Raw genomic sequence first — 24,994 nt, forward strand, 5'->3', positions numbered from 1 at the left:
CCAGCTCTGTCAGAGCTACTGTTCAAGATGACGCAGCAGGGCAGGTGTGGCCGGGACTGTGATTTCTCCGGAGGTCTTTATCCAACTGGGATTACATGCAGCTCTCCCATGAACGATAATTATGGTTTCCGGTAACGAATTTACTGATTTTTCTCATGTTTAGGGCTCAAGGGGAGTGAGAGGACCAGCAGGCCCAGTGGGATATCCAGGAGAGCCGGGGTTGGCAGTAAGTACAGCACTGCTGATTCTGTCTCTCCAAAAGCCCTGACTTGATATTTAAATCAAGCAAAAGAAAGCAGAATTGCAGTCCTGGGCAATTCAGGCAGAGATGGGTTCTTTTCGAGATTATCACCTGATGAATCAGCCAACACTCACCATTATGAGCGTGAGTCCCTCCTGAAGCACGGGTCCCTGGAGGTGGGGGGCAGGAGGGGGGTGGGGGGCAGGAGGGGGGTGGAGGTGGGGGGCAAGCAGCCCAGCCGTGGTAGGAAGTCCATCATGTGTGTTTCAAAATTAAGCGTTTCCTAAGGAGGAGCTTGGGACAACCAATAAGGGCACAGTCTGATCTCCATCACTGATAACTGATCTGTGTGTTTTTGCTGTTGATTTAGGGACCTCCAGGCCCTCCTGGGAGTCCAGGTTTGAAGGTAGGCAGCCATGAGTAAGATACACAAATGAAGTCCATGTACAGTGAGATAAGTGACCACTAATATTTGTCAGAATCATGTCTTCCCTCTTTTTAGAATTCCCGAACTATTTAATAAATACACTTCAACAAATTGCTTAACCAGAAGTCTTATGACTTGTAATTACTTTTTAATATTCCAAAGCAATTAGTTTCCTTTTTCTTTTATTTTCCAGGGTAATCCTGGCGTGGGAGTAAAGGGGCAAATGGGAGACCCGGTAAGAACTCCCTTTTGCGTGGAGGAGCACATGTTAAAATGTATGGGCTACCCGGGTCGAGGAGACGGTTCTGATTACCACTTAACTTGTGTTCGTTCTCTCGTCACTGTCCAGCTTTATGGCTGAGAATTTGTCTTTGCTGAATTATTATGACACCATTACCCTTGACTATAAAATGACAGTTCTGACAAAACCTAACAGTAAATTCAATTTAATTTATATAGCACACTTCCCCCTAGCCCAAAGACACAGAATATTTCTGATAATATATCCGGGGTAACAATTTGTTTAATTATGGATTTGTTTAGCTTGACTTGCCAAATTTCATCAGAGTCCTAAACTTCACACATAAATAAAAATATGAATAACTGTGACCCAAAGCATTGAGCAACACACCGTCCACCCCTCACACCCATAGTCCTTTCTGCTGAAACACAAAACTAAGTAAGGATAAACTTTAGAAAAGTGCTTTAAGGTGGAAGCTCATCTGGAAACAATCTGAATGCTTAAGAGTTGGTGAGGGGCTCTTTCAACAACTGTGGGTAAATAGATATTGAGCATCTACCCTGTGCCAGGCTAGGATTGGTGCTTGGTGTGGGGATTTGGCGAGACAGACCTGATCTCCGCTCTCATGGAGTTCCAGTGTGGTTGGGAAATTTATGGTACAGCCATTTAACACGCTTGCCAAAAAGATACTGGAAGACGTCATGATGTGGGGAAATTCCAGGTTCTAGTACTTATTGGGTTGGCCAAAAAGTGCCTTCGGTTTTAAGTAAAATTAAAGACACATTTTTCATTTTCACCAAGAACTTTATTGAGCAACGTATTCACCCTTTTGTACCACTACCTTCTGCCATTTTCAGGCAACTTCATCATTCCGTCTTCTCAAAACATTTTATCTTTTTGAGCAAAGAACTGTTCCAGGTGCCTTTTACAGTCTTCCAGGGAATTGAAATTTTTTCCAGTAAGAGAATTTTGTAAAGACTGAAGTAAATGGAAATCCAAAGGTGCAATGCCTGGTGAATACGACGGGTGAATCAGAACTTCCCAGCCAAGCTGTAAGAGTTTTTGCCTGGTCATCAAAGAAACATGCGGTCTTACATTATCCTGATGGAAGATTATGCATTTTCTGTTGACTAATTCTGGACGCTTTTTGTCGAGTGCCACTTTCAGTTGGTCTAATTGGGAGCAGTACTTGTTGGAATTAACTGTTTGGTTTTCCGGAAGGAGCTCATAATAGCGGACTCCCTCCCAATCCCACCATATACACAACATCACCTTCTTTGGATGAAGACCATCCTTTGGTGTGGTTGGTGGTGGTTCATTTCGCTTGCCCCACGAGCTCTTCCATTCCACATTGTTGTACAGTATCCACTTTTCATTGCCCGTCACAATTTGTTTTAGAAACAGAACTATTTCATTACGTTTCAGTAGAGAATAACATGTGGAAATATGGTCAAGAAGGTTTTTTTCGCTTACGTGGAACCCAAACATCAAAGCGATTCACATAACCAAGCTGGTGCAAATGATTTTCCATGCTTGATGTGGATATTTTGAGTATGTCGGCCATCTCCTGCGTGGTATAATGTTGATTGTTCTCAATTATTGTTTCAATTTGACCGTATCAACCTCAGTTGGTCTACCCGACCATGGAGCACCATCCAGTGAGAAATCTCCAGCACGAAACTTTGCAAACCACTTTTGACACGTTCGATCAGGCACAGCACCTTCTCCATATACTGCACGAATCTTTTTGTGTGTTTCAGTCGCGTTTTTACCTTTTAAAGCATAGTATGCAGAAAATGTTGCTTTTTTTCTTCCATCTTCAATATTAAAATGGCTCCACAAAAATTCACCAATTTTGATGTCTTTTTTTAAATGCACGCTGATATGACACCTGTCACATACGGTCTAACAAAATTGTTTCGAATGAAGTTAAAGACAACTAAGTGCTACCAGAGCCATCTTATGGAAAAAAATGAACGAACCTTTTGACCCACCCAATATGATAGGAAAATGTGCAAAAAATAATGTTGTAAAATATATTAAATGATTTAAAATTTTACTAAAATATAAACTATATTCTTCATTTAAATTATGTTTATTATTATATAGTGTTACTTTCATTATAATATATATATATTTTTTATTGGGGTATAGTTGCTTTACAATGTTGTGTTAGTTTCTGCTGTACAGCAAAGTGAATCAGCTATAGGTATACATATATTACCTCTTTTTTGGATTTCCTTCCCATTTAGGTCACCGCAGAGCATTGAGTAGAATTCCCCGTGCTATGTAGCAGGTTCTCATTAGTTATCTATTTTATACATATTAGTTTATATATGTCAATTCCAAACTCCCAATTCATCCCACCCCCCTTTTCCCCGCTTGGTGTCCATACATTTGTTCTCCACATCTGTGTCTCTATTTCTGCCTTGCAAACAGGTTCATCTGTACCGTTTTTCTAGATTCCACATATATGCGTTAACGTATGGTATTTGTTTTTCTCTTTCTGACTTACTTCACTCTGTATGACAGTCTCTAGGTCCATCCACATCTCTACAAATGACCCAATATCATTTCTTTTTATGGCTGAGTAATATTCCATTGTATATATGTACCACATCTTCTTTATCCATTCATCTGTTGATGGGCCTTTAGGTTGCTTCCGTGACTTGGCTGTTGTAAATAGTGCTGCAATGAACATTGGGGTGTATGTGTCTTTTTGAATAAGAGTCTTCTATCAGAGTTTCAAATTATGTTTAACGCACCATTTAGTCACATATACATGTATGCACACATGCATATTATGCACATATGTGTATATGTAGACATATGTATATGTATACATGTGTGTACACACAGTTATATACCCACACATACATACAAACACACACACACCACAAAGAACTGTACCAAAGTTTTAATAGAGATTACCTCTGGATGGTAGGATTATGGATCACCTTTATTTTTTAAATTCATTTTTAACAGTAAGTATGTATTATTTATGAAAAACAATAAACATTTAAAATTACATTATGTATTTGCCATGATTTTTATTTTAAATCCATGACATACAGGCTTGTAAGCATTATACCACAATATGTGGGTGAAAGTCTTCCTAATTTCAATTTTTATTTCAAAATAAAGTTAATATGAAATTCTTATTATCTTGATTTTTTTTAAAGGGTGAGGTTGGCCAACAGGGTTCTCCAGGACCCACCCTTCTGGTGCAGCCACCTGATTCTGGTCTCTATAAAGGAGAAAAGGTAATTCTCAATCCATATGTGACCTTGGTAAAGTAGTCATAGCCAACATTTTCTGAACATGTTCCCGTGCCAGCGAAGAGCTGAGCAGCTACGTGCAACGCTGCCTTGATCCCAGGGTAACCTTTACAGGTTGGTACTATTATTAGCTCCATTATAAAGAGTTGAAAAAGTGAGACTTGGAAAGGTTACCAGTGTTCTCAAGTTTACCCAGCTGTTGAGTGGCAGACCTAGCTTGGGCTGCTAAACTGTGACATGTCCTCCAGGATGTAGTCCCCCATTCATGTCTTTGATATGGTCGCTGAAAATACCACTGGAAATCCAGCTGTCCTTTAGATGTTACATATGGATCTGATGCTTTGGTAATTGAAAGGTGACAGAGGCATAGAACCGAGCATGTAGTAGACTCTTGGCAAATATTAATTCCATTGTCACCCTCCAGCACTGATGTTACTGATGCCATGTGCACATTCTTGTCAGTTTTCAATTACTGGATTCAGTTTCACTACCTTGCTCAAAATGAGCCTCTCCTCTCAGTGGCTGCATTCCCAGCTTGCATCTGCTGCCCTGGTTCCATGGTGACTCCCCCCACTGCTCTGCTGTCCCACAACGCACAATGCTACACCTTTTACACAGAACTGGCCTCCTGAAGAGTGTCAGGTTCAAAGGTGTGCTTGGATCTTAGTTGCTAATTACCGACAGTTGACGAGTAATCCTTTATTAAAAAATTAGGAGAATGGCTGTTGAAAGAGGTAATTTCTTAAAGAGATGGAACTCAGTATGTTGAATAAAGCCGGTAAGCCAGATTATATTCATTGTGATTTTTAGGGTATTAAAGGAACGCCTGGAATCATTGGACCTCCCGGACCACCAGGCCCCAAGGTAATTTATTTAAAGAACTTAAAAAACTGTATGATGTGCTATCTTAATTTAAAAATTTTTACATGGTTATTATCACTGCTTTAAATGCCGATATGTTACTAGAACTTTTCAGTATTTCATCATAATTCTGTAGGAAGACTATTTCCAAAGTCTAAGACTAAGTCTTCCAAAGTCCAAAGACTATTTCTTTAAGCTGCTGGCAATAATTTTTATTTCTTGTTTTGTTTTTGCATTCGTATTGCTGAAATACTGTTGCTTGAACTCCTCTAAAAGTGTCATCTCTTTAAGGGGGAACCCGGTATTGGGACAAAAGGAGAGAAAGGTATTCCTGGATTTCCAGGACCTCGGGTAAGGATCATTCTTGGCGTCCTTAACTTCAGTGAGTTTGGAGGCATTTCTCTCTCCCATTTTTATAAGACTAGATCAATATTTCTGAGAGTTCAAAAGTGGAGATTATCTCTAAGAGGAATGCTATATTTTGGTCAGCAAGAATTGTGTGATAGCTAAGTGCCCCAGAGCAGCCCTTTCATGGACATTATTTGGATAAAACAGGCAAGCAGAAGATGGGAGAATTGGCAGGAAGTAATGGGATCGTGGCATTTTCTTACTGGCTCAGTGTCAGTGTGATAGTAGCTTGGAATTGTTCATTTAAGCCTATTTGATAAAAGAAGGTACTGATCTAGGGGCAGTAGCTAGAAAACAACTATAGCATCAGGCCTCAAACATCTCCACACACGTCACTAATGGGATCCCCATTCATAGAGTCAGTATGAAGGCCAGACCTTGGCGAGCATGGGCATTGAGTTTATCTGACTCAGATTTAGTACTTAACGAGACAATATTGACTTCTGTAGTAATTTTCATTGCTGATAATGCATAGAGCAACTATTAATCTCTAGAGAAATTATATTGCGATGATTCAAAGATATTTAGCTCAGTGCAAGCATTAAATTAAATAAACTGAAATGGAAGAACAGCAAAAACAACAAAACTGTGTTCTTAATTTAAAGCACTGTCAAGGATATTAATTTTTTGAATAAGATTAAAGATCAATTAAAATAACAAATGTTATAAAGAAATGGAATCTCTTTTATATTTATTTCCTTTATTCAGCTACCTTTGCAGACAAGATTAAATACCAACGAATCAATCTCATAAGGTGAAAAATGATTCACTGAACTGGTTTATGTATTTTGTTTTAATTCTGCTTGTGTTGATTTTTGTGAATTTATTAGGGGGACCCTGGCTTCTATGGATCTCCAGGTTTTCCAGGATTAAAGGTAAATGAACACGATTATAGAGAGGATAAATACATATTCATTAGTAAATGCAATTCAGTATCATTCAAAAGTTGTACCAGGGCCTGTAGACTCACACACAGTAATGAGACACATTTATTTTATAAGTTACATGATTTCACTGTGGGTACAAAAACTAAAGCATAAAACTGTCGGATGCAACCCCAAAGCAGTGTTAAGATTCTGTACAGAATCTCAGTGAGCATGTGTCATTCAGATTAAATGAGAATGAGATAATTTGTTACCCAATCACATTTTTTAAAAAAGGCGTGTTTCATCCCTGATGTTCTGCAATTACCTTCATTGTTTGATCCTCATGAAAACAACACTGTATATATTATGCATTGTTTTATTTCCTGTAAATTTTGTAGGTAAATATGCGCATAAAAATAAATATATATGCTTAAAAAATAAAAATTAAAAAAAGGCATGTTTTTGGTTATTTGTAGGGGGAACCAGGAGTGTTTGGAGATCCTGGGCCGTTTGGATATCTTGGTCCAAAGGTAAAAAAGTGAGCCTATTTGAGTACAGTCTGATAACATCCTATATCCCTTACGTTATCTAATTTATTTTTTTTAATATTTCAAAGAATCATTCAAAATTGAGTTCATTTTGCTTATATTATTTTAATGCATGTGGTAATGATTACATTTTACATTTGAGCAATGATCCTTTTGAAGGTGAATAATAATGAGAGATTCAAAAATTCCCTAGGGATTATACAGCATCATGATTAAAAACATAGGGAACCGTGGAGAGTTCTTTGCTTTGAACACCACTGCATTTTTTCTTTCCTTTTTATGTGACCTCACCTTCAGCACTTGTGCAGGACAAGCCATGGTGGCATTAAGGTGACACAATTAAGGGGGACAGTATCTGCTGCTAGAATAAAATGTAGGTTCAGACCCTATAGGCAAATAAGCTATTTGTTCTGGAGTGCAAGTTAGACATTAATGCTCATAATAGATCTGAGAAACTTCATGGCTTCAGAGGTATCTAGTTGATGCACATGGAAGCGTTTTTGGAGTTTGAATTTTTTTTCTTTTGGGAGAACTTTCCCAGTTGGCTGTTAACTTCTGCTTGTAGGTGGGAGGTCTCATACTTTTGTTCCTCTTAGACCACCATGAGCTATTTATTTCTCTAGTCAGCCTATAGGCTTTGTTTCCTATATGAATGCCCACTTGGTGATGCTAATATTTACTTAGTGCCAGGAAACATGAGAAAAAGATTAATATTTCTAAGAAAAGTGAATGGATGAATGATTTCAGGGAGATCCTGGAGACCGCGGGCACCCAGGACCACCAGGGTTTTTGGCAACTCCAGCTCTTCCACTCAAAGGTTTGTGTTCCATTTTTTTCTCTATAAATTATGCTGAAATGGGATTTGCATAGTCCCAAAAGGAGGGTTTGGCCTAGTCCTTCTGTAGTTTACACACTCGGCAGGCTACATATATGAGCTTTTACCATGAATGTATAATTATACTAGTGCAAGTAGAGATGTGCATCTTGGTTTGTCTCTATCAGCCATAAGACACCAAATTTTATTTTAGTGGGTGAACTGCATGCTGGAATTTTTATTATGTTACCTTTCAGAAAGTAGGTTTTTTAATCGCTAGAAATGTGTGAAACCATTTGACTAAGACCTGCCAAGATGCTGCCTCCAGGAAGAAAGCAGCCTAGATCGATGACAAATTCCACACTACTTCATGTGTCTGCAGCGGAGGGTCTAAGATATTGCACTTTAAACGTGATGAGAAACTGCAAAACAATCTCCTGTTGTACTTTAACAAGGCTCACAAAAAGTGATTGTGCGTGAGCCTTTAAATGTATATATATGTTTACTATATACATTATGCCATTATTTTTGGCAGGGCCTCCAGGGGATCCAGGGCACCCTGGCCGCTATGGAGAAACGGGGGCTGTTGGACCACCTGGTCCCCCTGGTCCCCCTGGTAGACCAGGGGAAGTCTGTGCAGGTATGGCTTTTACATGCCAGGTTTGCTGCATCCTCTTCCACACCAGGGCCTCTCCACTCTAGCTGATATTAAAATCACCTTAGCATTGTTTCAAAAATACTGATGGCTGTGCGTACCCCAGATCAGGAATGTTGGACTCTCTGAGGGATGGATGGACCAAGGCATCTACTATTATAAAAGTGTCCCCATACTTTTTTATTTTTGGCCGCACTGCGCAGCATGTGGGATCTTATTTCCCTGACCAGGGATCGAACCCATGCCCCCTGCATTGGAAGCACGGAGTCTTAACTACTGGACTGCCAGGGAAGTACCCACCACCCGCCCCCAACCCCTGCTTAATTCTAATGCACAGCCAGGATTAAGAAGCACAGAGCTCAAACCAATTAATCATTTAATTGGAAGAAATCCAGGCTCCTGGACTGCACCTCAGAAATATTCAATCACTATCTCAGGGGTGTGATAAGAAATATGTATGTAAAACAAGCTTCCCACAAGATTACCAGATGCAGTTAAGGTGTGGAAACTGCTGCTAGGGTTAGAGTGTGTCTTTAGGTCTTTCCCACTTTCTTGGAAGGCTCTCTCTATGGACATCTACTTGTTAAAATTTAGTTCATTCACCTAGGCCCCAACTTAAATCTTCTGCATGAAATGTGGAAATACAAAATTGCAAATTAAAAAATAAAATTTTGATTCGGACTTAGTTAAAAAATAAACAAAAAACAACAGCCCTCTCGCCCACAAAAAAATCCCTATGGCTCATGGTAGTATTTGATGAAAGGCCTGAGAAGTAATCCTGTTGACACACGGACTTTGAACTCCTTCAAGTGCTGTCTTAGCTTAATATTCCCAGTGAGATTAAGAATGGAAGTTTAGGGAATATTTGCATTCTGTGAACCCAGGAAGACTGATTAAACGTGTGGGGAGAAAAGTCTGGTATAAATGTAATTTTATCCGGTCTGTTTCATGTTATAGTTCCTGAGGAGTTAGAAGTTTCCTGAGATATTCAACTGTGAACTACAAAGTTCTTGTTTAATGTTTCACGAAGCTAGCTTTCACTTTGTAGGATCTGATGACCACAAAGGCAGTAAATAAAGCTTTGTTGTTTAGTTCATTTACTCTTTCGGTATCGCAGCCATGGCTTAATTGACCCAGAACTATATAAATCATACAGAATACTCTGTTGGTCGGGAGGCACTAGACTCCGCTCTTACATTTCTCCTTTCGGGCTTGTTTATAATAAAATACCACCTCCAGCGGATTGAAATCAAAACCCAGTGGGAGTAAGTAACACCTGTCTCTAGCAGATTCCAAACCAAGTATAACAGGAAGCTTCTTAATTCCAAAAATCTTTTTTAAAAGAGTCCATATTTTGACTCCAACCTATAGTAAGAAATAATTTTATATTGTATAGCATTTACATTACATTACACACATATATGCATACATACATACATATGGTTGAAACACAGATTTCACAAAATAATATCTCTGGGGTATCTGATGCACTCTATTTTCTATTCCATTCTTTTCTTTTGAAAAAAAAAAAGTTTTTAATGCTGGCCACAACTGAATTGATTTCATGTCCTATCAGTTGGTGGTCGAGGCTGCGATATGCCACACACTGTAACCCATTCTGCCTTTTCGAAGCTGGTTGAGCATTCTCCCTGGTACTGGGACGAGATAGCAGGCAGCATCTGGGACCATCCAGTGACTGATTGTGGAGATTCCGAGTCAGGTCTTAGGACTGTTATGAAGACAAGATGGTAGCCAAGTCCACAGGAGTACATGTTCATTTTGTTTTAAACATACCATTGTATGTAGCCTTTATTATACATATTTTATTTTATAGTCATCTATAGTATTTACCATGAGATGAGTTGGGTTTTGGAGTCAGACACCTGTGATTGAATCCCAACCTTCCCAATCAGTATAGTATAGTGAAATAGTTATGCGTTTACACAATGGACTAAAAACATTCCAGGTTCTAGTACTTACAAACTGTGTGATCTTGGGCATTTATTAAACTTCTCTGTGCCTGAGTTTTCCTGTCTGCAAAACGGAGTTCTTGTTACAGTTGAAAGAAATAATATGTATACAGTTCTTAGAATACAACTGGGGATATAGTAAAGACTCACTGTGTTAGCTACGATTATTAGTATTCATATTTGGCCTAAATTTTCTGTGCCTTATCTATAAGGTACGAACTTTTCAAGGTTGTTGAAGGAGTAAAGATAATGTTTGAAAATACACGTAAAGCCCCAGCACGTATGCACCCAATAACGAAAGCCATCAACTTAACTTGCATGCTACATTACTTATGACGGACAGGGTTTCAATTGTCTGTTGCTGAACAGATAACCCAAAACCTAGTGGTTTAAGACAACAACATTCAGTATATTCCCCTTCACTCTTTCTGTGGTTCAAGAATTCAGGAAGGGCTAAGCTGAGCGATTATGGAGCAGGGATTTTCATCTGGTTGCAGCCATCGTGTCTGGAACTGAAACATGAGGAATGGCCAGGCATCTCTCTCCTTCATTTCTCATATAGTCTCAAGTCTCTCTGTGTGACTCTGTACTTAATTTAGGCTTCCTTACAGCATGGTGGCTTCCGAGCAGTGATATTGCTTCTGTGGTGCCTCAGGACTCCAGTCCAAGCATTTTGCTCACAAGGAAGAAGCTGAATCTTCTTTAATAATCTGGCCTTGGAAACCATATCATGTCACTCCTGCCATACTTCATTAGTCCAAACAATCACAAAAGGCTGGTACATTGAAGGGACGGGGAACATTCCACCTCTTGCTAGGGGAGCGTCAAGGTTCTACAAGAGCGTGAGGGACTAGAGCTACCATGGTGCCATCTTCGATAATGTCTGTCTTCCACAGAGAGGTCCTGGAACCAGGCATGCTTAGGAAGAAGCAGCTCAGAGCAATGATCACTCTCACACCAAGGCTCCCAGCTGTCTTTAAGCCAAAGCCACCAGCGAGGGGGAAGTAGCGTGTCAAGGGGAAGCAGGATTTAGCTGCTGCTGCATTACTTTGACCTGCTCTAAACACACTGAGCATCCAGTCGTTCACTGAGAACATGCCAGATATTGCAGTAAGCTCCTTATGTGGATTATTTTATTTAATCTTCATTACAAGCCTCTGAGGAAGATATAGAGGATTAAATAAGTTAAATAACCTACTTAAGTACCTGTGGCTGGAGAGGGAGAGGCCAGGTTCAAATCTAGCACCTCTTTGCTTTTCCACAAACCTAAGTGGTTATAGTATTTTACATCTACATAGATGATAATTTTGTGAGTCCCATTTTTTTTTTTGGCTGTGCTAATTAATTTTGGGGTAAAAGATTAGAAGACTGTCTCCATGTAAGCATATCTCAATCATATCCAAATATTACATTTTAGTATCTAAATGGCAACACCAGTTTTCTCATTAAATCCTACTAGTCATTGATAATTATAAAAACAAACAGCTTAAAATTATATACCAGGTACCTATCTACATGATTTAATGTATTACCTTGTTTAGTTTCTTCTAATTTTTAAAATTTTTTATTGAACTTTAGTTGATGTACAGTATTATGTGTTACAGATGTACAATATAGTGAGTCACAATTTTTAAAGGTTATGCTCCATTTATAGTTATTATAAAATATTGGCTATACTCCGCTTGTTTTACTGTATGTCCTTATAGCTTATTTCATATGTAATAGTTTGTACCTCTTAATCTCCTACCCTTATTTTGCCCCTCCCCCTTCTCCCCACTAGTAACCACTTGTTTGTTCTCTATATCTGTGAATGTGCTTCTTTTTTGTTATTTTCACTAGTTGTTGTATCTTTAAAATTCCACATGTAAGTGATATCATACAGTATTTGTCTTTCTGTGAGTCCATATTTTAATTCACTATATGTGCTAATGTGTTTATTCAGGTTATTTTTTTATCAAGTTATCAAAGTTTTTTGGTATTTTAAAACTAATTTTAATTAAATAATATATATTTCTTTTCCAATAATCCTAAAGAATAGACAAAAAGGTAAGAAAATCTGATTCCCTAAACCTTTATTACCACTTGTGTGCTTGTTTCAAAGGAGGTGAGGCATTCTGATGGCTGGGATACTCAGTTATTTTTTAGCTACATTTTTTTTCCTTAAAAAAATTCCACAGCCTAAGAAGAATGTACTGATTTTCATTTCTTCTACAGAAAAATGTAATCTGAGAGTATGTGTGGTTTTCATTCTTGATTTCTCTTGGAGGCATGATGGGACCCCCTGGGCCACGAGGGTTTCCTGGTCATCCAGGATTTCCAGGGGCAGCTGGTATTCCTGGGAGAGCTGATTCTGCTCCAGGGAAACCAGGCAACCAGGGACCACCTGGGTTGCCTGGAGTGCCAGGGTTGCCGGGACCTCCAGGATCAGATGGTAAAGTGCTCTTCATTCACATTCACTAGCATTTATTGTTGCATTTGATATTTGCAGTATCATTCAGAAACCGTGACTTTCCATGTTTTAAAAACGTTATGTAATATTTCATAAGCCAAGTTAGTTGTATTAAAAATACAAAAAAGTAAACTGATGTTGGACTGCCACATCTCTTAAATTATGTGAAAATATTTGGATGGGAATTTAAGTATGCTGATAGAATGTTGTAAATTAACACAATTTTTATTTTTTAAATGTAGCTGTCATTTTTATAGAGTTATGTATGGACCTGGCTTGAGTCAAACAGCTCTACAAAGCCTTTTGTGAAAAAACTGCCATCCCAGGCAACCCCTTCTCCTATTCTCTCCTCCCCAGGGGCAATATTTTCCCCACAATTAGCTGGATCTCCTGGGATTTGCCTCTATATTGCCATTCAACATACTTGTGTTGCTATTTCTTAATTTTTCAGTTTGCGCATTATCTATTGACTTTCCTTTGTAGCGGGTGAATTCACCTCTTTCCCCACTCACCACACATGTGCCATTTTCCACTCCTACAACCTATCAATATAGTTAGCGTCATAATTTTAGTTAAATAAATATGCAGTGTTTACATGGAAGGTTATATAAATGCTATTCACCAGTTTAGCCATATAATAATATATGATACTACTTTCCTAGCATAACCGTTTGGTAATAATTGTCATAACTTTGTGTGTTTGCTTGGTTTTCAATATACTTATTGCTAATTCAACCTCAAACCATCCGGAATTGTATACGTCTCTTAATCATACATTTTAACTCATTACTAGTATTATCTCTTTGAATAAATCTCATCTGGAACTTTTTGACCTGTTTAAATTAGGTCAGGTTGGAATTTTAAAAGCTGATGCTGCGACACTGCCTGGAGATCTTCCTTCACCATTATCCTAGGAATTCTCTGTCTCTATCTCTCTGTCTGTCTCTGTCTCTCTGACTCTCTGTCTCTCTGGGTCCCTTTGTTTCCACAACTCATATATTTCTTCTAATGGTTTACTCATTATACTTTGTGAGAAAATGTGTATATTTGGGGTGTCTCCACTGTTTGAAATACCTTTATTCTACTGTGGAATTTGATTGATAGTTTGGTTGAATATAAAATTCTAGATTGGAATAATTTTTCCTCCAGGTTTTTGAAGGCATTTTCCATTGCTCTTTAGTGTTGTTACTGAGAAGTCCAGTAACCTTTAGATACTTGATTCTTTGTTTAAAATCCCTTTTCTTATTGAAAGTTTATAGGAATTCTCCTTTGTTTCCAATGTCCTTAAATTTCACTGTGATTTACCTCAGTGTGGGTACATTTGCAGGCACTAGGAGCAATTTAACACAAATCCTTCATTTCTGGAAAAATTTCTTGAAGTATTTCTTTTTTAATGTATTTATTTTATTTATTTATTTTTGGCTGCGTTGGGTCTTCATTGCTGCATGCGGACTTTCTCTAGTTGCAGCGAGCAGGGGCTACTCTTCATTGCAGTGCGTGGGCTTCTCATTGAGGTGGCTTCTCTTGTTTTGGATCATGGGCTCTAGGCACGTGGGCTTCAGTAGTTGTGGCACACGGGTTCAGTAGTTGTGGCTTGCGGGCTCAGTAGTTGTGGCTCACGGGCTCTAGAGCTCAGGCTCAGTAGTTGTGGTTCACAGGCTTAGTTGCTCCACAGCATGTGGGATCTTCCCAGGCCAGGACTTGAACCTGTGTCCCCTGCATTGGCAGGCGGATTCTTAACCACTGAGCCACCAAGGAAGCCCTTGAAGTATTTCTTTGGAGATACTTTGTCCTCCTTTTTTTCCCTCTGTTTTCTGTTTCTGGACTCAATATATTTGTCTGTTAGAGAATCAATCCTACATGTCTGTTTTTCAAATCTTCACTCTATTATTCTTCACCTTTTTATTTTTCTGTAACACTTTCTGGTAGACTTCCTCAACTCCATCTTCCAAGTCTGCTCCTGAATTTTTAAATTTCTGCTTTCATAACCATTTTTTTTAAAATTTCTGAGGATTTTATTGTTGCTGTTGCTTTTTCTCTCTCTCTCTCTCTCTCATTTTTTGTTGTTGTTCCCTTTTAATGTTTCTTTTTGCAGCATCCTGTTTCTGTTTGGGGAATGAAATGCCTTCCTTTGTCTGCTTTCTAAACTATATAGTTTATTTTAAAGATTTCTTCTTACTTCATTGTCTGTTTCCTCCAGTTTTGAGGGCGTTTGTTTTTTCCTGCTGCAGTTTTTGAGAAGGTGTTCTTACTGTTTAGCTGCTTCTTTGACCAATCATCCTGTTTGGGGTCTCACTGTCATTCTACTTCAGAGGTACCAATTCTTGAACTTTGGAAGAGATTTCCTAGGTAAACTGTGTTCTGTTTCTGCTTTCCCCACAGCCTGCTTGGAATTCAGCTTTTTAAGGTCTGCTAAATCTTTTTACTTTTTTTTTTTTGCTTTTGTTTCTCTTTTTCTTTGTCTTGAAAGATTATACCTTTTTATAATATTCTTTTACTGTCTGTTATCTTACTGGTATTTGGGGAGACAAGGAACTTATTGTTTGCATTTTATCTAACATTTTTAATCAGATGTCTCTGAATTTTTGCTTTTACAAACCCTGCTTTATGCTTTCTTTATTAGGTAATTATTGATAACTAAGGGGCAAAATATATTTGCCATATACTTTTAGTTTTTTGTTTATTTGTTTTGTTTTGGTATATTTGTTTGTTTTATTATCCACTACTTTGCTCTGCAACCCATTAAATTAGGGCTGAGATTAGGGACAGTGTTATCAATGGTTATGGTAGCAGAAGCTTGCTGTGACAATTGTATGGTCTATTTGTATACATATTCTTATAGCAGAGAGAAAGAATCATAAGAAAGGAATGGAAGAAAGAATGGTGTTGAGGGGATGATGTGAATATGAACACACCAAGCTCTACTTGTTCTATATCAGATCTATATCAGATGTTCTATATCAGATGTTCACAAAAATTGTGATTCTCTCTGCCCACCCCCTTTCCCACTGGAAAGTTGTATATTGTAGTGCTGGGCCTCCTGGACCACAAGGAATAAAAGGCAAAGTGGGTCCTCCAGGAAGAAGAGGCTCAAAAGGAGAAAAAGGCAAGTATGCATCAAAGTAGAATTTCTAGAAAACAACATATGGAGGATTGGGAGGCATTATGAAATGTACAATGTGGATTTCATTTGGATTCTTCACTCACCTTAGTTACCCCTGTGAGTACTTAACTCACTGTGTGCTTGTGATGTGATTAGAACTTACTGAAAAGTCAAATCTATATCTTACAGCATAAAGGAGACACTTACCTGCCATGAAATTTGCCTCAAAGTGATGACTTTTTCCACAGGATCCTCTCAATTACTTGAAAAAAGCAGAGATAGAACAGTATTGATCTTTAATTTTGGTTTCTCTCTGTGGGTCCCATCTTTCCCAGACTCATCAAATACCTATAGCTCTATGTTTCTACACCCTAAATTGTTTGGTGCCTTTTTGACCAACTAAGTCAGGTAGGTATGAGAGCTGAGGAGTTTGACTATCCAAAAGGCATTTTTTTAAACTAAAGGTCCTGATGATTAGAAAATGCACTGTAGGGAGTTATTAGCTGTAACATGCAATACAATCAATAATCCCTCTTAACATATTATTTGGGTTCTTTAAATGCCCAGAGTTTATGGTCTAACCAATTTTGTTGTTGTTGTTGTTTCAGCAGGAACCAAATTAAGAGACTTTGTTGTTTTTAGTAGGAACCAAATGAGAGACTTCTAAACTTTTAAAAATAAGAAACTTTCTTATTTTCAAAGTTTCTTCCATAGAATCAGACATCGGCTTTCCCCCTAGATTTTGTCAGTTTGCGTTTATTAAGACAGAACACCCCATTTGTCTGGAAATGATATGTCCACCCACATAGACCATAGCTACCCCCAGGTCATGCCCTGTGCTCTCCACATCACATGTTATCAGTTTTCTGTGATAAGAATTGTGCACATCAGACCCTTTTTGTTCTTATTCGCACTATTGGTTTTGTATAGTAAAGACTTTATTGGGATTTCATTCAGGAAATTTGACAAAGCTGCCTTTTATCCTCTGTCTAGGAAGCACAGGGCTCTGTGCCTGCCAGCCTGGTCCCTCAGGCCCACCCGGCCCTCCAGGACTTCCTGGGAGGCAAGGGAGTAAAGGAGACTTGGGACTCCCTGGGCGACTTGGAGAAAAAGGTTACCCAGGCCTTCCTGGTGCCAGAGGATCTCCAGGGCCACCAGTGAGTAACTCTCTCCAGTATCAATCTTTCTAGTTAAAAGAGACTGGTAGAGATAGAATTCACTTGTACCTTTCTCCAATTTATAGTGATATATATATTGTATGTTTTGAATCTATAAGTATATTCATGACAAAAAATCACCTCTATCCTTTCATTCATTCATTCATCATTCATTCATTTGTTCAGTCAACTAATATTTATTGAGCACCTACTATGTTCCAGGTACTATTCCAGGTGCTGGGGATACAGCAGGGACCAGAACACTATCTCTGCCCTCTGGGGGCCTTTACTCTGTTGGGAGGACATACACCATATAACAGATAGACAGGTGAATATAGAGTATGGCCGATGGCAATAAAGACCATCCATCTGGTGTGGCTTGCGTGGAGAGTGAGGGAAAGAGCAGACCTGAAGTCAAATGGCTGGAGATTAGGAGGGGTTGGAGAGCATGGAGCATTGTAGGTGGGTTGGCTTCGAGCTTGTACTCTGGATGACATGGAGCAGCCAGCGGAGACAAGGGAAGAAGTAGGGAGATTTAGCTGGGCTGTTGCTGCAGTAATCCTGGTGAAATATGATGGTGGACAGGTGTACCTATTACTGTTGAGTGTGACAGGAAGTGGTCAGATTCTGGGTATATATTTGACCATAGAGCCAACAGACTGGCTGTGAGGCTGGATGTGGGATATGAAAAGCAGAGAAATAAAGGATGGGGCCAAGATGGGCAGACAGTGTGAGGAGCAGGCCTGGGGGGCAGGAAAGGAAGCAGTGCTGTTGGGCACATTTTAAGTTTGGGGTGCCGATTAGACAAGCAGGCGGAGGCCTCAAGTAGGCTGTGGGATGATATTCAAGTGAGGGATCCAGATGAGAGATCGGGTGGATCTGTAGATATTGGCTTCGTCAGAGTTTATGTTATATTTCGTGCCAGAGGATGCATGAGATCTTGCGGTGACTTCTATTTGCTGACCATTCCAAGGGACCATTCCAAGTGACTTGGGCTGAGGCAGAGCGGTCCCTCAGAATAAAATCACTGCCCCCGGGGGCCCTCCCCTGGAGGCTGGAGACAGCCCTTATTACAGGGGCTTAATCCTGGGGTGGCCAGGAGCCCAACCATCAGCCCCTGTGCACTCTTTTCCATTTTCCCCAGGAAATCTCATGAAAGTAAGCTTCCAGTCTGAGAGCCTTAAGTGAGGGTGATGGTTAAGCTCTTCCTGCACCAACCTTGTCAACTCAACGAGAAGTTAGGTCCTTAATATGCGTATGTTGAATAAACATAATTGTAATTATCAATATTAAGTAGGCTGCATTTTATTGTCTGCTTCTTTAATTCAACTTTTTATAGTCATTTTTAAAATTTTTTAGTTTTTAAAACAATCTTTTTTTAAATTTGTTTTTGGCTGTGTTGGGTCTTCATTGCTGTGCACGGGACTTCTCTAGTTGTGGCGATCAGGGGCTACTCTTCATTGCGGTGCATGGGCTTCTCGTTGCGGTGGCATCTCTTGTTGCGGAGCATGAGCTCTAAGCACGTGGGCTTCAGTAGTTGCAGCACGCAGGCTCAGTAGTTGTGGCTCACGGGCTTAGTTGCTCTGCGGCATGTGGGATCTTCCCAGACCAGGGCTCAAACCTGTGTCTCCTGCATTGGCAGGCAGATTCTTAACCACTGCGCCACCAGGGAAGTCCCATAGTTATTTTTTTATGTTGTTACTTAATCTTCATAATGAAGGTTTTATTGGCTCTAAAATATTTTCTTCCTTCAATTGAGTCACTTCTCAGAGCTAACATCTTGGAGTGTGGATTACTAGTTCAGCCAGGGTTATCCTGGTGGAGGTTTATGTAATTCAGTTGCTCTAGGGCTTACCTCTTAATTTAAAATTGTTTTTATTTTAAATTAAAGTGTAGTTGATTTACAATGTTGCATTAAACTGGCCGTGTTTCCGATGTCTCTGTTCTGTGTATGATTCTGTCCATATGACTTCTCTGTACTAAATTCATCTCACTGTGATCACAGTTAGGGACCAAGTTCATACTATGGGGCACAGGAAAGGAAAGGAGGGAGGGAGGGATGGACAGAAAGAGGGAGCTTGAAGGACCCACAGACAAGCATTCTTGGGTGTTCTCACTCCGCCGTACATCTCTCTCCTCTGCTGGTCCCTGGCTCCAGAAGCCACAGATTTGTGAGAAAGTAGAAAACAGAAAAGTAGGTTTAAGTTCTTTGCAATTTTTTCTGTGGTTGGACCAAAGACTTGTATTCATTGCCTTAGCCTGAGAGCCGTTCCCAGGATGGGGGTTTGCCACCACGATGCTCTATTGGAAGGCACAGGGCTTAGGAGCACAAGGACCAAGATTCAAATCCCAACTCTGACATTGGTGAGCTCTGTGGTGTTCCTGTAAGATGGACATAACAACACCTGTCCTACACGTTTGTTGGTAAGAATTCAATTCAACAGTATATTCTGAGAGCTACAAGGTACACATCAGTGAACCAGATGGCCAGGGTCGCTGCCCCTGAGGAGTTGCAGCGCAAACCAAAGGTCACAAACTGCCATGGACTAAATCTGAACCTCCAGCATGTTTCATTCTGTCCTCACAGTGTTTGCTTTTGTACTATTAATATGTTTATGGCTGCCCTTGAGAAATTGGAAGCTCATTAGCACAGGTCACTGGATCCCCACCACTGCCGGAAGCTGAGGAGGTCTGGGGCCTCGAGTCTCCACCATGCCCTCTCGCCTGCTTTTCAGAAGAGCATGGCCCCCCAGTGGTCATCTACGGTTGAAGTCCCTGATCTAGACTGTGTATAAAATAACTAGTACATGCCCTGCAGAGAGGAATTCTTGTGGCTGTTGAGATTTTGTTGTTGTGTATTTTTTTAAACCTCTTTATTGGAGTATAATTGCTTTACAATGGTGTGTTAGTTTCTGCTGTATAACAAAGTGAATCAGCTATACATATACATATATTCCCATATCCCCTCCCTCTTGCATCTCCCTCCCACCCTCCTTATCCCACCCGTCTAGCTGGACACAAAGCACCAAGCTGATCTCCCTGTGCTATGTGACTGCTTCCCACTAGCTATCTACCTTACCTTTGGTAGTGTATATATGTCCGTGCCACTCGCTCACTTCGTCCCAGCTTACCCTCCCCGCCCCCCCCATATCCTCAGGTCCATTACCTACATCTGCCTTTTTATTCCTGTCCTCCCCCTAGGTTCTTCAGAAACTTTTTTTTTTTTTAAGATTCCATACATATGTTAGCATACGGTATTTGTTTTTCTCTTTCTGACTTACTTCACTCTGTATGACAGTCTCTAGGTCCATCCACCTCACTACAAATAACTCAATTTGCTTTCTTTTTATGGATGAGTAATATTCCATCGTATATATGTGCCACATCTTCTTTATCCATTCATCTGTTGATGGACACTTAGATTGCTTCCATGTCTTGGCTATGGTAAATAGAACTGCAGTGAACATTGTGGTACATGACTCTTTTTGGATTATGGTTTTCTCAGGGTATATGCCCAGTAGTGGGATTGCTGGGTCATATAGTAGTTCTATTTTTAGTTTTTTAAGGAACCTCCATACTGTTCTCCATAGTGGCTGTATCAATTTACATTCCCACCAACAGTGCAAGAGGCTTCCCTTTTCTCCACACCCTCTCCAGCATTTTATTGTTTGTAGGGTTTTTGATGATGGCCATTCTGACTGGTGTGAGGTGATACCTCATTGTAGTTTTGATCTGCATTTCTCTAATGATTAGTGATGTTAAGCATCCTTTCATGTGTTTGTTGGCGATCTGTATATCTTCTTTGGAGAAATGTCTATTTAGATCTTCTGCCCATTTTTAGATTGGTTGTTTGTTTTTTTGATATTGAGCTGCATGAGCTGCTTGTATATTTTGGAGATTAATCATTTGTCAGTTCCTTTGTTTGCAAATATTTTTTTCCCATTCTGAGGGTTGTCTTTTCATCTTGTTTATGGTTTCCTTTGCTGTGCAAAATCTTTTAAGTTTCATTAGGTCCCATTTGTTTATTTTTGTTTTTATTTCCATTTCTCTAGGAGGTGAGTCAAAAAGGATCTTGCTGTGATTTATGTCATAGAGTGTTCTGCCTATGTTTTTCTCTAAGAGTTTGATAGTGTCTGGTCTTACATTTAGGTCTTTAATCCATTTTGAGTTTATTTTTGTGCATGGTGTTAGGGAGTGTTCTAATTTCATTCTTTTACATGTAGCGGTCCAGTTTTCCCAGCACCACTTATTGAAGAGGCTGTCTTTTCTCTGTTGTATATTCTTGCCTCCTTTATCAAAGATAGGGTGACCATATGTGTGTGGGTTTATCTCTGGGCTTTCTATCCTGTTCCATTGATCTATATCTCTGTTTTTGTGCCAGTACCATACTGTCTTGATTACTGTAGCTTTGTAGTATAGTATGATGTCCGAGAGCCTGATTCTTCCAGCTCCGTTTTTCTTTCTCAAGGTTGCTTTGGCTATTCGGGGTCTTTTGTGTTTCCATACAAATTGTGAAATTTTTGTTCTAGTTCTGTGAAAAATGCCATTGGTAGTTTGATAGAGGTTGCATTGAATCTGTAGATTGCTTTGGGTAGTATAGTCATTTTTACAATGTTGATTCTTCCAGTTCAAGAACATGGTATATCTCTCCATCTGTTTGTATCATCTTTAATTTCTTTCATCACTGTCTTGTAGTTTTCTGCAAAAAGGCCTTTTGTCTTCTTAGGTTTATTCCTAGGTATTTTATTCTTTTTGTTGCAATGGTAAATGGGAGTGTTTCCTTAATTTCTCTTTCAGATTTTTCATCATTAGTGTATAGGAATGCAACAGATTTCTGTGCATAATTTTGTATCCTGCTACTTTACCAAATTCATTGATTAGCTCTAGTAGTTTTCTGGTAGCATCATTATGTATAGTATCATGTCATCAGCAAACAGTGACACTTTACTTCTTTTCTGATTTGGATTCCTTTTATGTCTTTTTCTTCTCTGATTTCTGTGGCTAAAACTTCCAAAACTATGTTGAATAATAGTGATGAGAGTGGGTAACCTTGTCTTGTTCCTGATCTTAGAGGAAATGGTTTCAGTTTTTCACCACTGAGGAAGATGTTGGCTGTGGGTTTGTCGTATATGGCCTTTATTATGTTGAGGTAAGTTCCCTCCTTGTCTATATTCTGGAGGGCTTTTATCATAAATGGGTGTTGAATTTTGTCAAAAGTTTTTTCTGCATCTATTGATATTATCATATGGTTTTTATCCTTCAGTTTGCTAATATGGTATATCACATTGATTGATTTGCATATACTGAAGAATCCTTGCATTCCTGGGATAAACTTTATCCCACTTGATCATGATGTATGATCCTTTTAATGTGCTGTTGGATTCTGTTTGCTAGCCTTTTGTTGAGGATTTTTGCATCTATGTTATTCAGTGATATTGGCCTGTAGTTTTCTTTTTTTGTGACATCTTTGTCTGGTCTTCTTATTAGGGTGATGGTGGCCTCGTAGGATGAGTTTGGGAGTGTTCCTCCCTCTGCTATATTTTGGAAGAGTTTGACAAGGATAGGTGTTAGCTCTTCTCTAAATGTTTGATAGAATTCACCTGTGACCCCATCTGGTCCTGGCCTTTTGTTTGTTGGAAGATTTGTAATCACAGTTTCAATTTCAGTGTTTGTGATTGGTCTGTTTATATTTTCTATTTCTTCCTGGTTCAGTCTTGGAGGGTTGTGCTTTTCTAAGAATTTTTCCATTTCTTCCAGGTTGTCCATTTTATTGGCATATTGTTGCTTGTAGTAATATCTCATGATTGTTTGTATTTCTGCAGTGTCAGTTGTTACTTCTCCTTTTTCCTTTCTAATTTTACTGATTTGAGCCTTCTCCCTTTTTCTCTTGATGAGTCTGGCTAATGGTTTATCAATTTTATCTTCTCAAAGAACCAGTTTTTAGTTTTATTGATCTTTCCTGTCATTTCCTTCATTTCTTTTTCATTTATTTCTGATCTGATCTTTATGACTTCTTTCCTTCTGCTTACTTTGGGGATATTTTGTTCTTCTTTCTCTAATTGCTTTAGGTGTAAGGTTAGTTTGTTTATTTGAGATGTTTCTTGTTTCTTGAGGTAGCATTCTATTGCTATAAACTTCCCTCTTAGAACTGCTTTTGCTGCATCCCATGGGTTTTGGGTCATCGTGTTTTCATTGTCATTTGTTTCTAGGTATTTTTAAATTTCCTCTTTGATTTCTTCAGTGATCTCTTGGTTATTTAGTAGTGTATTGTTTAGCCTCCATGTGTTTGTATTTTTTTACAGATTTTTTCCTGTAATTGATATCTAGTCTCATAATGTTGTGGTTGGAAATGATACTTAATATGATTTCAATTTTCTTAAATTTACCAAGGCTTGATGTGTTACCCAAGATATGATCTATCCTGGAGAATGTTCCATGCACACTTGAGAAGGAAGTGTATTCTGTTGTTTTGGGATGGAATGTCCTATAAATATCAATTAAGTCCATCTTGTTTAATGTATCATTTAAAGCTTGTGTTTCCTTATTTATTTTCATTTTGGATGATCTGTCCATTGGTGAAAGTGGGGTGTTAACGTCCCCTACTATGACTGTGTTCCTGTCGATTTCCCCTTTTATGGCTGTTAGTATTTGCCTTATGTATCGAGGTGCTCCTATGTTGGGTGCATAAATATTTACAATTGTTATATCTTCTTCTTGGATCGATCCCTTGATCATTATGTAGTGTCCTTCTTTGTCTCTTGTAATATTCTTTATTTTAAAGTCTATTTTGTCTGATATAAGAATTGCTACTGCAGCTATCTTTTGATTTCCATTTGCATGGAATATCTTTTTCCACCCCCTCACTTTCAGTCTGTATGTGTCCCTAGGTCTGAAGTGAGTCTCTTGTAGACAGCATATATACAGGTCTTGTTTTTGTATCCATTCAGCCAGTCTATGTCTTTTGGTTGGAGCATTTAATCCATTTACGTTTAAGGTAATTTTCGATATGTATGTTCCTTAATTGTTTGGGGTTTGTTATTGTAGGTCTTTTCCTTCTCTTGTGTTTCCTGCCTAGAGAAGTTCCTTTAGCATTTATTTTAAAGCTGGTTTGGTGGTGCTGAATTCTCTTAGCTTTTGCTTGTCTGTAAAGGTTTTAATTTCTCCATCGAATCTGAATGAGATCCTTGCTGGGTAGAGTAATCTTGGTTGTAGGTTTTTCCCTTTTATCACTTTAAATATGTCCTGACACTCCCTTCTGGCTTGCAGAGCTCCTGCTGAAAGATCAGCTGTTAACCTAATGGGGATTCCCTTGTATGTTATTTGTTGCTTTTCCCTTGCTGCTTTTAATATTTTTTCTTTGTGTTTAATGTTTGATAGTTTGGTTAATATGTGTCTTGGCATGTTTCTCCTTGGATTTATCCTGTATGGGACTCTCTGCGCTTTCTGGACTTGATTGACTATTTCCTTTCCCATATTAGGGAAGTTTTCAACTATAATCTCTTCAAATATTTTCTCAGTCCCTTTTTTTCTCTTCTTCTAGGACCCCTATAATTCAAATGTTGGTGCGTTTAATGTTGTCCCAGAGGTCTCTGTGACTGCCCTCAATTCTTTTCATTCTTTTTTCTTTATTCTGCTCTGCAGTAGTTATTTCCACTACTTTATCTTCAAGGTCACTTATCCGTTCTTCTGCCTCACTTATTCTGCTATTGATTCCTTCTAGAGAATTTTTAATTTCATTTATTGTGTTGTTCATCATTGTTTGTTTGCTCTTTAGTTCTTCTATGTCCTTGTTAAACGTTTCTTGTATTTCCTCCATTCTATTTCCAAGAATTTGGATATCTTTGCTATCATTACTCTGAACTGTTTTTTTTTTGTTTTTTGGGGTTTTTTTTTTGCGGTACGCGGGCCTCTCACTGCTGTGGCCTCTTCCGTTGCGGAGCACAGGCTCCGGATGCTCAGGCTCAGCGGCCATGTCT

At 39.0% G+C, this 24,994-nt stretch overlaps 1 protein-coding gene and 1 non-coding gene across 2 annotated transcripts in view; both read left to right on the plus strand.

The window, feature by feature from the left end:
- COL4A4 (collagen type IV alpha 4 chain) overlaps positions 1–24,994 on the plus strand; it is a 124,808-nt gene that overhangs the window by 39,359 nt on the left and 60,455 nt on the right. The window contains exons 9-21 of the mRNA XM_089916079.1: positions 164–226; positions 612–647; positions 862–903; positions 4,092–4,172; positions 4,998–5,051; positions 5,340–5,399; positions 6,287–6,331; positions 6,799–6,852; positions 7,618–7,687; positions 8,220–8,324; positions 12,576–12,740; positions 15,775–15,868; positions 16,859–17,018. Coding sequence (XP_089772205.1) covers positions 164–226; positions 612–647; positions 862–903; positions 4,092–4,172; positions 4,998–5,051; positions 5,340–5,399; positions 6,287–6,331; positions 6,799–6,852; positions 7,618–7,687; positions 8,220–8,324; positions 12,576–12,740; positions 15,775–15,868; positions 16,859–17,018 — 1,029 coding nt within the window. The remainder of the gene's footprint in view (positions 1–163; positions 227–611; positions 648–861; positions 904–4,091; positions 4,173–4,997; positions 5,052–5,339; positions 5,400–6,286; positions 6,332–6,798; positions 6,853–7,617; positions 7,688–8,219; positions 8,325–12,575; positions 12,741–15,774; positions 15,869–16,858; positions 17,019–24,994) is intronic.
- Positions 6,622–6,694, plus strand: LOC149748508 (small nucleolar RNA SNORD34). The gene has a single exon (XR_016394205.1). It is a non-coding gene; the product is annotated as a small nucleolar RNA SNORD34 (small nucleolar RNA).

This window comes from Delphinapterus leucas, chromosome 8, assembly GCF_059928025.1.
Source record: "Delphinapterus leucas isolate spDelLeu-1000000601 "Yukka" chromosome 8, BTC_Dleu_Yukka2, whole genome shotgun sequence".
In the NCBI taxonomy this organism is placed as follows: Eukaryota; Metazoa; Chordata; class Mammalia; order Artiodactyla; family Monodontidae; genus Delphinapterus; species Delphinapterus leucas.